General features: G+C 45.2%; 1 protein-coding gene across 1 annotated transcript in view; it reads left to right on the top strand.

Moving 5' to 3' along the window:
- Window positions 1-220: 220 nt before the first annotated feature.
- The window catches only part of CHIC2 (cysteine rich hydrophobic domain 2), a 28,910-nt gene continuing 13,628 nt past the window's right edge, over window positions 221-15,502 (top strand). The window contains exon 1 of the mRNA XM_053258337.1: window positions 221-678. Coding sequence (XP_053114312.1) covers window positions 560-678 — 119 coding nt within the window. The 5' untranslated portion in view covers window positions 221-559. The remainder of the gene's footprint in view (window positions 679-15,502) is intronic.

Raw genomic sequence — 15,502 nt, forward strand, 5'->3', positions numbered from 1 at the left:
GCATGCCTCAGAGGTGACTTGGAAATAAAAACGGCTGAAATTTAATGGCACGCAAAGTTTCCTCCAGGATTCTCAGAAAAAGCGATCTTTGCCTCCATGATTCACCCGCGACCACAGCAACAGCTGAAGAGCTGCGCGTGCGCTCTCCAACTTCCTCCCTCTTTCAACCTGCCTGCAAGTGCGCTCGCGCTCTGGCGCTGCGGCTCCGCGTCGCGCGCGGCGGGTAAGGGGGCGGGGCGTTGCGCTTGCGGCTCCTCCTCTGTCAGTGGCTGCCGCGCCGGCGGAGAGCGGATGTTGTTATTGTTGTTGTTCCTGTGCGTCCCTCTTCCCTCCCCCTCTCCCCCTTGGGGGTTCATGACGGACGCTTCCTCCCAGCGGCTCTGAGAGGCGACTGCGGTGGCGGCAGCAGCTCTTGGGCGGTCGAGGAAGCTGTGGCTACTGGCCTTGCCCCGTGGCTTCTCCTCCCTCCTCTGGTCCCTCCATCCCGGCTTCCTTCTCTCGTGATTCCTCGGGAGGCTCATCGCGGCCTGGCCTGGCTTGGCCTCAGCCCAGCTCGGCCATGGCGGACTTCGACGAGATCTATGAAGAAGAGGAAGATGAAGAGCGGGCCTTGGAGGAGCAGCTGCTGAAGCACTCGCCGGACCCGGTGGTGGTGCGCGGCTCCGGCCATGTCACTGTGTAAGGGCCGGCGGCCGCGGGGACGAGCTAGTGGGAGGGATGGAGCTGGGCGGAGGGGGAGAAGCAGAGAGCCTCTTGTGGGCCTGGTTGGCCCCGCTCTGCAGCTGGCTCTTTGGGCTCCTACCTGGCACTTCTCACTGACGTATAGAATAGAGGGGCTTTTGACCTCTGACATGGCTTTCTGTTGTTCCCTCCCCCCTCCTCCATCCCACAAAACAAACGGTGTGTGTATAGCTGGCTGGTTGGCTTAGTGCTGTTGGCTGCCTTAGTGCTGTTGAGTATTACATGTAAACTAACCTTTAGTGTTTATGTTGCAGTCTTCTGGAGTGATCCAGCACGTTTTATTCTCATTAACTCTGTAGACCTTACAGCAACCTTGTCAGGTGGGTCAGTATTGCAATTCTCATATTGTGGAGAATTGTGACTGAGGATGAGACATGGTTGAAGCTACTAAGTGAGTCACTTCATGGTTAAGGCAAGATTTGAAACTGTGGGCTGCCCATCTCGCATTTTGCAGCTGCTGTGCTGCACCAGCATAGATCCTGCCTACGAAGTGTTTTGTGGTAAATGGTACAAGGCGTTTGAGGGGGCCATTGTGTGTGTAGTTGCCAATTGCCATTTGTCTCATTAGTAAGCTATGTTAAATAGCTTACTAATGAGTATATCAGGTGCTTGTAAAAGCAGCATCTTTGTTGTATGTATTCTCACATGCACTTTGTGAGGTAGGTCATCACTGATTCCACTTTACAGTAGGAGATGAAGACTTGAGTTTTTTATAGTGATTTTTGAAAGATCACACAGTGAATCTGGATCTGAAGATGGATTGTTCTTGAAACTGTTTAGTGCTGACTACAGTATTACCCAGGTCCATGATAGATTAATAAAAGCATATCATGCCTCTGAAGAATATCCTTGGGATACGAATTAGGGATGTGAATGTAATGATATTTGTGTTCTGTTCTGAGTTCAGAACAGAATGCAAATGTCCAGAATGTTCTGTTGGAACAAGCAGTCAAGCTGGTTGTTCCTACAAAACAAGCTCAGAACACTGGGAATGTTCTGACATGGAACTTATTTGAAGGGTGTTCTGTTCCGAGCTCGGAACACTCAAAACTGCCCATTTCGAGTTGGAACATTCTGAGCTCAGAACATTCTGCATATCCTCTATAATAAAATGGTTGGGTACCTGCGTCCGTGTCTTTTTCAGGTGTTCTGCGCATGCCTGTTGCGCGCGTGCGCAGAACACGGCGAGAGAGACACTGAGTGGGCGCCGGCCGCCATGTTGGGCGGGTGGAGGAGAAGCGAAGCCGCGGGCCGAGGAGAAGCGGCCGCCGCCGGCCGGGGGGAGGAGCAGCGGCAGGCCGCCACCGCCAGACAGCCAGGCGAAGCTAGGAGGCGGCGGGGGAAGCCGGGCGAGGCAGCAGCGGCCCCGGGTGGCGCCGGCCCTGGCCGGAGGAGGCAGTGGGCCCGGGCAGGGGAGGGCGGAGAAGGCGGTGGGCCCAGGGGAAGCCGGAGGAGGAGGCGGGCTGGCGGCCAACATCAGGCTCCGCAGCGGCGGGGATACCGGCCCGATGGCGGCGGCGGGCACCCTTGGCCCCGCCGGAGACCGGGGGGGGAGGAGAAAGTTAGCTGGCCCCAAAGGTCTACTAGCGCTCGTTAATTTAACGGGCTGAAAGTTACTAGTTTTTAATAAGAATTCCCAACATTTTTCTTCATCCATGCCTCTCAGTTTCAGGCTCTTCTCTTCCCATCCTGTTTAACAGATGAAAACCTTAAGCAATCCAAATTACTCTTAAGTTTGGGAGCCTTAACATTTGTAGCTGTTTTTCCCATCCTTCCTCTGAGATGCAGGTAAATGAGATTGGATCAATTAATCATTTTAAATGTGGTCTAGCGAAGCATATAATCTTTACTTACTCCATATTTTACATTAACTTGGGATATAATTTTAGACAGATTCATGGGTCTACATTAATGTCAGGCAACTGATATTCCAAGTTCATCCATTCCTTTACTTCCCTCTCTTCCTGGACTTGTGTATATCTCTAGCAGGTCTAGCGTTTCTGTTTTGGAGTAGCCTGCTATAAGATACTGTGTGTAGGTGGTGATTGGGTGTAGGGAACTTTATGCTGTTTGGGCCTGTGTTGGGCCTGCAGTGAATAATAATTGATGCAAATCTTATAATTCCCCCCAACAAATAGTTTACCAGTAGTTGTATCACTTGCCTGGGTTATCAATACAGATTAAAAGAATGTGATGGTCACTGGTACTTCTAATTTATTTTTTTCCCATTTCTGTGCAGAATGAGTTTTGTTCTGGACGGCAGTATCAAGGCAGTGTGTACTCACGTGCATTCAGAGTGGGACCTTCCTGATTAAACCTGGGTGGTATCTTAAAATTAACTTAGACATAAAATAAATGTGTGAGTGCACGCACACTTGCACATGCCTTAGAGGGAACACTGGTGGAGGTGTACTCTCTTCCCCTTCGTTTGAAGTCCATTATTATGATGCTTGTATCGGGCAGCAGCAATATAGGAAGATGCTGAAAGGCATCATTTCATACTGTGTGGGAAGAGGCAATGGTAAACCACTCCTGTATTCTACCAAAGACAACCACAGGGCTCTGGTCGCCAGGAGTCGAAAACAACTCGATGGCACACTTTATTTTTAGAGCCTTTTAATGTGTTTTGTCACATGCTCCCTTTTTTTTTTTTAAAACAAATTGCTGTCCGTACAAACATGATGTCTGACAATAAGGAAATTGAACTGTTGAGGGTCATTATGACTAATATCAGAATGTTAAGTATTAAGCCAAATGATGATTTGTCAGGAAGTAGAACACTTGGCTTGGATAAGTGTTTTTACATGTGACCAGATGTGCTTAACGAAATGCAAGTTGTTTATGCTTCTGTTAGTCACAGTCTCAGCTTCCTCATGTAATAACAAGTTTCAGCTTTTTGCCAGCTTCTAATGGTGAGAAGACTTCCCCTTAAGTCAGACAATATACAGGCATGCCTAGAGCAGTTTGATTACCTTTATAGTATGGTATGTGACATGTGCAGCTTGCTCTACTGCTCTCTAACTGCTCTCTAACTGGGTCTCATTTTTTGTAGCTGTAATAGTGTTTCCTGGGATCCTGAGGTGGAGTGCTTCCAGGATGTTGTGGTAGTGCAAAAAAAAAAAAAAAAAAGAGTTTCCTCAGGGTGGATTTATTGAAATCATCATGAAAAAAAGACCAATTTACATTGTTTCCAAAATTGTAATTTCTGAACAAGCACATATAGTATCTAATACTATGTCGGAGCATAATCCAAAACATTTAATCATGCAGCCCACGTTCCTTTTGCACTAGTTATATTTTATTAGAGATGGAGGTGGGGAATTTCTCAAAATTAATCGATTTCTGCTTTGATCTTTCTGTACATGTGCAGGGCTATTAAGCAGGATCACTTACTTAAACTTAAGTACCTAGAACCAGTGCTCTCTCATTTTTTGCATCTCTGTATGGGATGAGTTTTGTTCTAGGCAGCAGTATCAAGACTGTGTGTATGTGTGTGTGTGTGTGTGTGTGTGTGTGTGTGTGTGTGTGTGTGTGTGTACATGCATTCAGAGTGGGGCCTTCCTGATTCAACCTGAGCGGGATCTAAAATTAACTGAACGGACATAAAAGAAACATGTGAGCATGCGTATGTGCTCACGCCTTAGAGGGGACATTGCCTAGAACTTTACATATAGGGCGAGTAAAAACTGTGTTTCTCCATGAAATCAAAAGTAAACTTCCTCTGTATTTGGTTAGTAGAGTCATATGTATTTAGAACTTGAGAAATAAGCATATTGCTGAGCTCATAGTTGTAGGGCATAAAATAAAAATATAGGATCACCCCACTGGATTCAATTGATGATTTTGGAGAGAAAAGGATAGTGTCTTCTGGATCCCGTTTTCTTCTTCTACTACTACCACCACGAATATTTATATACCACTCTTCAACCAAAGTTCTCAAAGCGGTTTACATAGAAAAATAAATAATACATAAATAAGATGGTCTCTTGTCCCCAAAGGGCTCACTCACAATCTGGGAGTGGGCGACAAAATGGCAAATGCGGTTCAATGTTAGCAAGTGTAAAGTGATGCACATTGGGACGAAAAACCCCAACTTCAAGTATATGCTGATGGAATCCGAGCTGTCGGCGACGGACCAGGAGAGGGATCTTGGGGTTGTGGTGGACAGCTCGTTGAAAGTGTCGACTCAATGTGCGGCAGCTGTGAAAAAGGCAAATTCCATGCTAGGGATCATTAGAAAGGGGATTGAAAATAAAACGGCTAACATTATAATGCCCTTATACAAAACTATGGTGCGACCACACTTGGAGTACTGCGTACAATTCTGGTCACCACATCTTAAAAAGGACATTGTTGAACTGGAGAAGGTACAGAAGAGGGCAACCAAGATGATCAGGGGCCTAGAGCACCTTTCTTATGAGGCAAGACTACAACACCTGGGGCTTTTTAGTTTAGAAAAAAGACGACTGCGGGGAGACATGATAGAGGTCTATAAAATCAAGCATGGCGTGGAGAAAGTGGAGAGAGATAGATTCTTTTCCCTCTCACACAACACTAGAACCAAGGGTCACTCCATGAAATTGATTGCCAGGAGGTCTAGGACCAACAAACGGAAGTACTTTTTCACACAACGTGTGATCCACTTGTGGAACTCTCTGCCACAGGATGTGGTGACAGCCAACAACCTGGATGGCTTTAAGAGGGGTTTGGATGACTTCATGGAGGAGAGGTCTATCAATGGCTACTAGTCAGAGGGCTGTGGGCCACCTCCAGCCTCAAAGGCAGGGTGCCTCTGAGTACCAGTTGCGGGGGAGTAAATGGCAGGAGAGAGGGCACGCCCTCAACTCCTGTCTGTGGCTTCCAGTGGCATCTGGTGGGCCACTGTGCGAAACAGAATGCTGGACTAGATGGGCCTTGGGCCTGATCCAGCAGGGCTGTTCTTATGTTCTTAAAAGAAACAGAAAGCAGATAACAGCTACAGCCCCTGGAGGGATGCTGTGCTGGGGTTGGATAGGGCCAGTTGCTCTCCTCCTGCTAAATATCAGTGAATCACCACTTTAAAAGATGTCTCTTTGTTCAGTTAGCAGGGCTCTGTAATGATTTGCCAGCTCTTTGGTCCAGTAGGAAGCCCTCAATAATAAATATGTAATCTATCACATCCAGGGGTCCACAAATTTAGTATTATCTCATTAGCCAGCCATTATATTTAGCCAGCCATTGTATTTATACAGGCAAAGGACGTAGAAGAGAAACAGGTTTCTCTCACTTGCTCTGTGATATGAAGAGGGTAAGAAACAGTGTGAGCCCTCTCCTGCTGCTCAAAAAGGATTCCTGCTGTTTCTAGGGATGTGCATGGACTGGTTCAGAGGCCATTTTAGAGGCCACCCCATTGCCCTCATCGGCTGGAAGTACTGGGCGTGCATGCGCCTGTTGCGTTTGAGCGTGCACCCATCTGCTGTGCACGCACACGCATGCAATGGCCGCATGCGCGCCTGGTACTTCCAGCCATTTCTGGCCGATGAGGGCAGCAGGGGGGGTATGCTGCCGCCCCAAAGGTTTTTAGAAAAACACGGCACCAGCGGGAGAAAAGCGGTGGGAGGAGTAAGTGCATCCCCCCTGCCCTTAAAGTGCCAACCCCGGGGCCTCCGATCCGCCCGGCCGTGGTTCTGTGCACATCCCTAGCTGTTTCTTGCCTTCTCAAAAATGGCGACGGCACACTTTACTTGGACTTCCGAGAACCTCCTGTGTTGTGCCAGGTGTCCTGTTCACCAGACGGCTGGGGCTGGGGGCACTTGCCTCTGGCAAGTAGATCAAGTTATAATGCTTGACAAGATATTAAGACAAAAGTCAGATTCATTCTCCTTCTTTTACATAAATATTCATTCATTCATTCATTCATTCATTTGATTTCTATACCACCCTTCCAAAAATGGCTCAGGGCAGTTTACACAGAGAAATAATAAATGAATAAGATGGATCCCTGTCCCCAAAGGGCTCACAATCTAAAAGAAACACAAGACAGACACCAGCAACAGTCACTGGAGGTACTGTGCTGGGGGTGGATAGGGCCAGTTACTCTCCCTCTGTTAAATAAAGAGAATCACCACAGTAAAAGGTGCCTCTTTGCCAAGTTAGCAGGGGAGTCAACTCAATTTTCTCAAACAAATTGAGCTACTCAATTTGTTTGAGAAAGGGTAATTAATAGTTTCATTTTGAGGTTGTAAGTGCAGGCTTTAAAATGATTGTAGGCATTTTAAATGTTTAGATTTCATTGTAAAGTAATCTTTTTTAAAAACAGTTATAATTGGAGCCTTCCCCTCCAAATAAAAATCCAGTTTTAAAAAATCAACTAGATCTGGATTGTGATCCATTGTATCCATAAGAACTGGGTTTCTGCGCCTGCACAGGGACCTCCCGGGCTGACTAGCTAGCTCCTCTTTGCGCCCCGCCCGTCTGCACGTGCCTTGCAGATTCTGTTGGAATTGACGGTTGGGGCGCCTCTTCTTCAGTTTTCTCTTGACCGCCAAAGTGCTTACACCTCTTGGCTGTTGCTCCTCATTTGTTGGTTAGATCTGACTTTGAAGGTTGCGTTCCTAGTGGCCATTACATCGGCTAAGAGAGTGACCAAGATGACAGCCCTGCGGATAGATAGACCCTACACTCAATTCTATCCACACAAAGTAGTGTTGCGTCTAGATCCGAAGTTCCTACCAAAGGTGGTGACAGAGTTCCACCTAAATCAAGACATAGTACTGCCAGCCTTTTTCAGTGGTGCAGAGACGGACTTGGAAAAGGCCCTCCACACGTTAGATGTGCGTAGGTCACTCCTATATTATTTGGAAAGAACTCATGCTTTTCGGAAGAGTAAAAAGCTTTTTTCTCCTTCCGGGGGCGTAGCAAAGGCCGTCCAATCTCTCGTCAGAGACTTGCTCACTGGCTAGTGGAGCTCATTGTCCTTGCCTATAAGAGCCAGAAGGTAACACCGCCTAAGATGGTGCGGGCCCATTCTACTAGAGCCTATGCGACGTCGGCGGCACATCTGTCAGGCATTAGGATGGCGGATGTCTGCCTAGCGGCAACATGGTCTTCGCATCTACCATTCATAAAGCACTATGCTCTGGATCTGCGAATGGCTAGAGAAGCGAATTTTGGGAGGTCAGTTTTGAAACGAGTGTTGGCATAGCTGGGGGTCTTCTGCACCCGCCTCCTTATGGGGTAGCTTGCTAAACACCCAGTTCTTATGGATACAATGGATCACAATCCAGTTAAACAGGTGGCTTACCTATAACTAATGATCTGAATGTGATCCGTTGTATTCATAAGTGCCTCCCAGCCGGCCCCGCTGCAGAGTGCATGGACTAGTGGATGCTGGTGTGCGGATCGTCCCTGATATGGCGGTCTGCAAGAAATCTGGAGGAGAGGCACCCCAACCGTCAATTCCAACGGAATCTGCAAGGCACGTGCAGACGGGCGGGGCGCAAAGAGGAGCTAGCTAGTCAGCCCGGGAGGTCCCTGTGCAGGCGCAGAAACCCAGTTCTTATGAATACAACGGATCACATCCAGATCATTAGTTACAGGTAAGCAACCTGTTTTTTTCTCTACCCTGTTGTTGCTGGTATATTTATTTTTTATAGCACTTTAATTAAGTAGTTTGTCTTTTCCTGTGCTTTCCCTCACAATAATGTGTTGCTGTATGAGTCACATTTTATAGGTGGAAAACTGGGGCTGAGAGAGAGTGACATGCCCAAAGTCACACAGTGAGTTCATAGCAGTGGAAAACCACATGTGTGACATATGTGGCACACGCGTGCGCATGGCGACAGGCGCGCACGCCACGACGGGCGCATGTGTGCTCGTATTTACGCGACTTCCGGGCAACGACTGGGCAGGGGCGGCAGGGAGGAACGCTGCTGCCCCCAAAACGTCAATCCTAAATGCAGCGCCGGATGGGGAAGAGCGGCAGGAGGGGTAAGTACTACCCCCCCGCCCTTAAAGGTAGACCCCCCCCTCAGTGCCGGACCGGTCCAGTTCCGAACCGGTTCGGAGGCCTCCAACATGGCCTCCGAACCAGTTCGTGCACATCCCTACTCACTACTCTGAAGAAGAGTCTGCAGTATATATGGCCAGACCACACCAGTTTAGTGATCAGTCATATGACTGTAAACTGTTGTCCAAAGGTACTCAGTTATGGGGATCTGTAACTGCATGTACAGATGCATTGTCTGTATAACTGAACTGAGAACATTAGCGTTCAGATTGAAGAACTAAGTCTACATCTGTTTCTAGCTTACATACATGGGTACCAGTAACCATATTATGAGATTGTGGCTGAAGTTGATACTGGTTGAAAAATTTGTTTAGGAAGGCACCAGACTTAATGACTATGGGCTACCATTGATATATGGATTATGATGTTGGAAGCTGTTTTGTACATGAACAGTCAAACATTTTAAAGGTCTCTTAACAAGAGCATTCATTCAGTTTTATTTAAACTACCAATGAAATAACACTTGTGTAGCCCTAATGACCCTAGTTCAGGGCTTACAGTGTGCTCTGAGAACAAGAGTGAACAACTCAGCAGAATAATGCTTAAATTCCCCCAGGTGGCTTGTGGTGGAGGTTGCTGTTAATGTAGAATTCAGTCTTTGTCCTTGGAGGCCACAGAATATTTTAGATTAGTTTTGCATATTCTGTGCCAGCTGCTGGTAAACTACCAAAGTAACTTCTGAGGTTTTATAGCTGATATAAAAAGCTCCACTTAACCTCTCCGTATACAATGCCCAGTATTGTGCATTCCTGTGCTAGTTATCTTTAGGAGAGGCATCCTTTCAATTTCCCAGGTCTCTCTTATTATAGTTCGAGAATGTGCTGCTTATTTAGCTAGACCTTAGTTTTAATATCCTCTCCATTCTCTCATGAGAATGAATAATTTTGTAGTACCAGTGTAAATGCACTATATAATGGATTATAGAGAAATAGCTGTGTTTGTCTGTTACAGAAAACTTAAGAAAGAGCCTAAGGTGCCCCAGATCTAGATTTATTGTGGCATCAGCTTTTGTGGACTAGAAACCACTTTGTCACATTCATGTATTGTTAATCTCAATTAATGAGTGCGTGCACACACACACAAACACATACACATACACATACAGATTAAACTTGTTAACAATTGGGCAGCAAGATCATGAAATGTACAGCCTATGCCAGGGGTGTCAAACTCAATTAAGTGGTGGACTGGATCTAATTCCAGTGCACCTCCGGGGTGTGTGTGCACTTTTCCCACCTGCCTTGTGCTACCTTTTCTCTTCCTTTCTCTCCTTTCACCCAACCTTGCCCTGCCACTTAAATTAGCTGAATGCACTATTTTTAACTTCATAATATGCTTAGGGATAGGTTTGTGTGTGTTTTGTTTTAGAAGAAATTCTGAATAACATACTCCTAGAGAGGAGAGCTGGTCTTGTGGTATCAAGCATGATTTGTCCCCTTAGCTAAGCAGGGTCCACCCTGGTTGCATATGGATGGGAGACTAGAAGTGTGAGCACTGTAAGATATTTCCCCCTCAGGATGGAGCTGCTCTGGGAAGAGCAGAAGGTTCCAAGTTCCCTCCCTGGCATCTCCAAGATAGGGTTGAGAGAGAGTCCTGCCTGCAACCTTGGAGAAGCTGCTGCTAGTCTGTGAAGACAATACTGAGCTAGATAGACCAATGGTCTGACTCAGTATATGGCGGCTTCCTATGTTCTGATCTGCAGATACCAAATTTTGCCTGGACAATCCTGCCACTTAAATTAGCTGAATGTGCATTTTGACCGTTGTTCTCAACCGGTTTTTTACATTCAGTAATCAGATCAATACTTTCAAAACAAGAAAAGCCGAAACTCATTTCTGCACAGCAGGTTCACCAACACACCAAAGACTCCAGTCTCCAAGCAAGGCCTACCCCTGACTCTCCAGGGTCCTCTGTTGCCTTCCTAAGCTTCATGCTTAAGAAGGATGCGGTAGGAGCATAGCAGCGATGGGAGGGAGGGAGCAAGCTGGCATGCTTCCGCTTCAGAGTGCAGGCAGGGGGATAGAAATACTGGCGATGGGAGGAATGAAGGAACCAGCCACAGCAAGTGAGCAGGAAGAAGTAAGAAATGCATTGGGGGGCGGGGGGAACAGAAGAAATGTGGAGGCAGCAGGAAAGAAGAAACATGGCAGCTCCTTGGGCTGGATAATGGGGCTCAGTGGGCTGATAGTTTGTCATCTCTGGTCTATGCCATTTCTGTGCAAAGTTCATTTCTATCTATCTGTAAATAAAAGCACAGGGTTCTGTCCAAACCTTTGGCTCAGTAGCATTTTGCAAAAAGTGCCTTTACTCACAGAAGGAGCCCTTGTGTGAGCGCAATTCTCCTTCCATTAATGAAACCAAGTGCTTGGATGAAACACATAGTGACTATTTGCAACAACAGTCAAGTTTTCCTGGTCCCCTCATTGGTGGTGGCCTGTTGTCAGCTAAAAATGTTTTTATTTCAGTAACCTTTTAAAGAATCGTTCTGCTTTTTCTTGTATGTATTATCCTTTATTACTAGTTGGTGGTTTTTTAAAAAATGGTATCAGTGTCTTGTTAGCCACTTCAGGCCTCTCTGTGGGGGAAGAGACAGATACCTCTGCTAACTTAGCAAAGAGACACCTTTCAAAGTGGTGAGTCTCTTATATTTAGCAGGGGGAGAGCAACTGGCCCTACCCAACCCCAGCACAGCATCTCTCCAGTGGCTGTTGCTAGTATCTGCCTTATGTTTATAGTTTGTGAGCCCTTTGGGAACAGGAGACCATCTTATTTATGTATTATTTATTTTTCTATGTATACTGCTTTTGAGAATCTTGGCTGAAGAGCAGTATATAAATATCATAGTAGTAGTAGTAAAAGTAAATAAGCTGTCTTGGAAGTGTTTTATATTGAAGGGCTGAATATAAATTTATAAAATATTTTCATGATTGCACTCTCTTGAGGAAAGTAGTTTGACTGGTATTATAGGGAATCCTTTTGCAGGCTGAGGGTTATTGTGTTGCGTGTGTGTTGCACGTGTGCACACACAGAATTAAATGTTATACATTTAATTACACAATTAAATGTTATGAGACCCATTACTTGAGTCATTGGCTTACATTCAGACTACGTTACTCATGAGTACTCCCACTGAAATAAACTTTTGAACTTGCCATTTGAAGTAAACCTGTCTCACTAATTTCAGTGACTGCTTATGAACATTGTGGCTGTAGTGTGGGGAGGCAGGAGGGAACTGAGTACCCCCTGAGAGGGCATCAGGTACCTCTAGGGGTACTAGTATCCCCTTGGGAACCCCTGAACTAGGAGGTTGAGGGCACAGTCGCTCTTATTTATAGCAGGCACTCCAGTGGCCTATAGCAGCAATTGACACAATTACAGGCATATCCAGAAGCACAGAGCTGTCCAGCAAAGTCAGGAAAAGAAAAAGCCTGATGCAGGACAGAGGGGCAGCTTGAAATATTAGTATATAATTTGGTAACACTTGGAATGTTTGAGAATCCTCCTTTGAGTTGTACTGATCACAGTGGCACATAGTAGAAATGTGACATACATTTCCATCCTCCACTCTGTGTCTGTCACGATGTCCATAATTTTACCAAGTATCCACGGTCTGGCTCACAAGTTATTGGGCTGCCTCCTAGAGCCAAAGAGAATTTGTCAAGGCCTGACATACCTGACAAGTGCTTTGAATTGTGCCTAGAAGGCAGCGCAAACTTCTACCAAAGACAATACCAAAGACGCTCTGTGGGCGCCAGGAGTTGAAATCAACGGCGCACTTTACCTTTAATGTGCTTAAAATACATCACTACTGTATTCACCTGCTGCTTCTAATCAGTCTTCAAAAGTAGCTCTACAGAATATGTATGCATGTTATAGCATGCAGTATTTCAAGATTACAAAGTCATGAATGAGGTTGTTGGGATTGAATCTGAGGAAGAACTTTGCCTTCCTCCTTAGGATGAGGGTCGTGGAGAGTACTTCTGGGCACTGTTGTATCCAGGAATTCAAGCTTCCTGTTTAAGAAGGATCACTGCAGTTCTGTACAGTAGTAAGGCCCAATAAAGCTGAACTCTGTTCTGCTTCTGTTTGGATTTTTGACAATAATTGTGCTGTTTTTCAGTAGCTAGGTTTTTGCCAATTGTTATTAAACATTTAAACAAATAGCTGGGCTGAAGCATCATTGGAAAATATTGTAACATAGCTCCTAAACTTGATGTTATTAGACTTCCAAAAAGAGAAGGATTATCCATAAGGAACATGAAATTCTCCTTGAAACTTTTGACATTTCAGATTTCTGTGTTCTTTGTCTTGTGCTGGTTGGATGCGTCCTGACATCTTTGCCTGATACAATATGTACAGTACATCTGTTTAAAACCACTGACTAACTAACCTCAAAGAGAATCGGTTGTTTGGAATCATCAGTTTGTCTTTAGGATAGGTATGAGCAGTACCATGATTTTTTCTTCAGCTGGGAGAGACAGAGTATTAGGCTTCATCTTTAATTGTGACTCACACTTTCTTCAACTCCATCAGGAAGAACATGCTGATCTATGGATCTTCTAAAATTTGCTCAATACAATTGTAGCAGTTCTTTGTAAATGCTTTTTATTAGATCAACACACATTAGTTTTGTTCCATAATTGTAATTGGAATTGGTTATCTTGTTATTCTTTGCCAGTTATTCTGTAATTATTTATCACACTGTATTTATTTATAGATTAACAAGCTACAAACCAAATCTACTAGTTTTACTGTCACTTTGAATCAATAACACATGTGGTAGCATTTTCTTTCAAAGGTATCCATGTTTTTCAATACATTACATGCTAGGCTTGAGCCCAAAACGTTTCAGCTCTGGGGGCCATTTCGGCGCCGGTGGGGGTAGTTCTTTAAAGGCGGGGGAGTGTGCACTTATCCCTCCTGCCGCATTTTCCCCGCTGGCACTCCGTTCTTTTCAAGCCCCTCGGGGCGGCAGCGTTCCTCCCTGCTGCCTCATCCTCATTGGCCGGAAGTGGCCGGAAATAGCAATCACGCATGCGCCCATCGCGTGTGCGCGCGATTGCTACTTCCAGCTGATGAGGACAATGGGGTGGCAGGGAGGAACGCTGCTTCCCCGAGGGGCTTGAAAAGAACGGAGCGCCGGTGGGGGAAATGCGGTGGGAGGGGTGAATGCACCCTCCCCCGCCCTTAAAGAACTACCTCCACCAGCGCCAAAGCAACTTCGGGCACATCTCTATTACATGCCTTGTTTGAAAAAAGTAGTATATTGAAATAATTGTATACAACTGTCCATTTTCTGAACACTTTTTATCATATGGAATAACATGGATTATCATAATGTTTAGCATCTCCAGATCTTCCATGGCTGATTTTGCTGGTTCCCCGTGTCTCTAAATCAGTATTAAGTTTTTTATGTTATATCCACGTAGCTATAATTATAGCTATGATTCAAGGCTGTCTTTCAAAATTGTTTGTTGGTCTATTTCTGCAAATCATTTGGTGAAAATTGTAACATGAAAAAAGTATATACTCTTATCTGCCCAGAAGCTAGAGCTAGGTATTGCAAAATACTGTGGGATTCCCCATGTCTGATTTGGGGGTAGATATCCAGTATAGACCACACCACATTTTGTCAAAAGGACTAGCTTGTAAAGGGACTACATTAACAGTAATATTATTGGAAGCTGCCCTTATGGTTTGTTTATATGGCACCCTTCCCAACACAATGTATTTTACAATCTTCCTGAACTAAGATTCAACTGGCACTAGGTTTTGTGCATACACATGCTTGGTTCCACAACTGTTACATGAACGTGATTTTTGAGGACTGACATTCAGTTGGGAGCTACACATACTGAATCTTGTTGCAAGACTGAATTCCTTGTTGATTTACCATGTGCAGTTTGAGAGACTTGTTCTTTCATATCAAAAAACAGTTGGATATTTTTCTCCTAGATAAATATTCTTGTGCATGTTATTTGAAAGAGAAGGTGGAGGGGGAATCTCCCTCCCTGCCCGATTATGTATTATGGACTTGTAGACTACAAAACACTGACCAATATCGAGACTCACCTTGCGCTGATGTTTCAGGGTTTTGTATCGCGTGAGGAGGGCACAATTTTCAGCAAACCTCCCCCCTCAGAAGCCGCTTCTGCCTCTTGAAATGACATCCCTGAAGGTTGCAGGACCCTCTGGACATAGTTTTGGGAGGCACAGGTGGCTACTGAGGGAAGGGAGGATAGTTGAAAATCGTTTTCCCCTCATGCAATTGAAAATCCTGGCATGTTGGCACAGGGTTAGTCTGGATATTGGCCACTGCATTATAACATTTTCTGCCACAAGATGTGAAGGTGGTAGTTGGCATCAGGTGGTAGTAGGCAGTTATGAATTCTTAAAGTCTGTTAATAGCCCTAGAATGTGTTTGTTGGTTTTAGCTCTTTAATTTAATCATTTGCTATTGGATTGACAGCACCTAGAGAAGGGTGAACCTATGATATTTCAGGCTGCTCTCGGTCTTCCCTTTATAGTGAGCTTTGTGTTGATCCTCTGAGCTGCTGTTGCAGCAAATAAATGTTTAAATAAGAGGCCATTCTGGTGTATTACACCACTATACTAGCAAACATTGGTGTTACTAAGCTGACAACAGCCACTGTCTTCAGAAGTAGTTTATTTTAAAGGTGCTGGGTTGAGATAACTTGTTGATATTTTAAAGAT

This window comes from Hemicordylus capensis, chromosome 5, assembly GCF_027244095.1.
Source record: "Hemicordylus capensis ecotype Gifberg chromosome 5, rHemCap1.1.pri, whole genome shotgun sequence".
NCBI lineage: Eukaryota > Metazoa > Chordata > Lepidosauria > Squamata > Cordylidae > Hemicordylus > Hemicordylus capensis.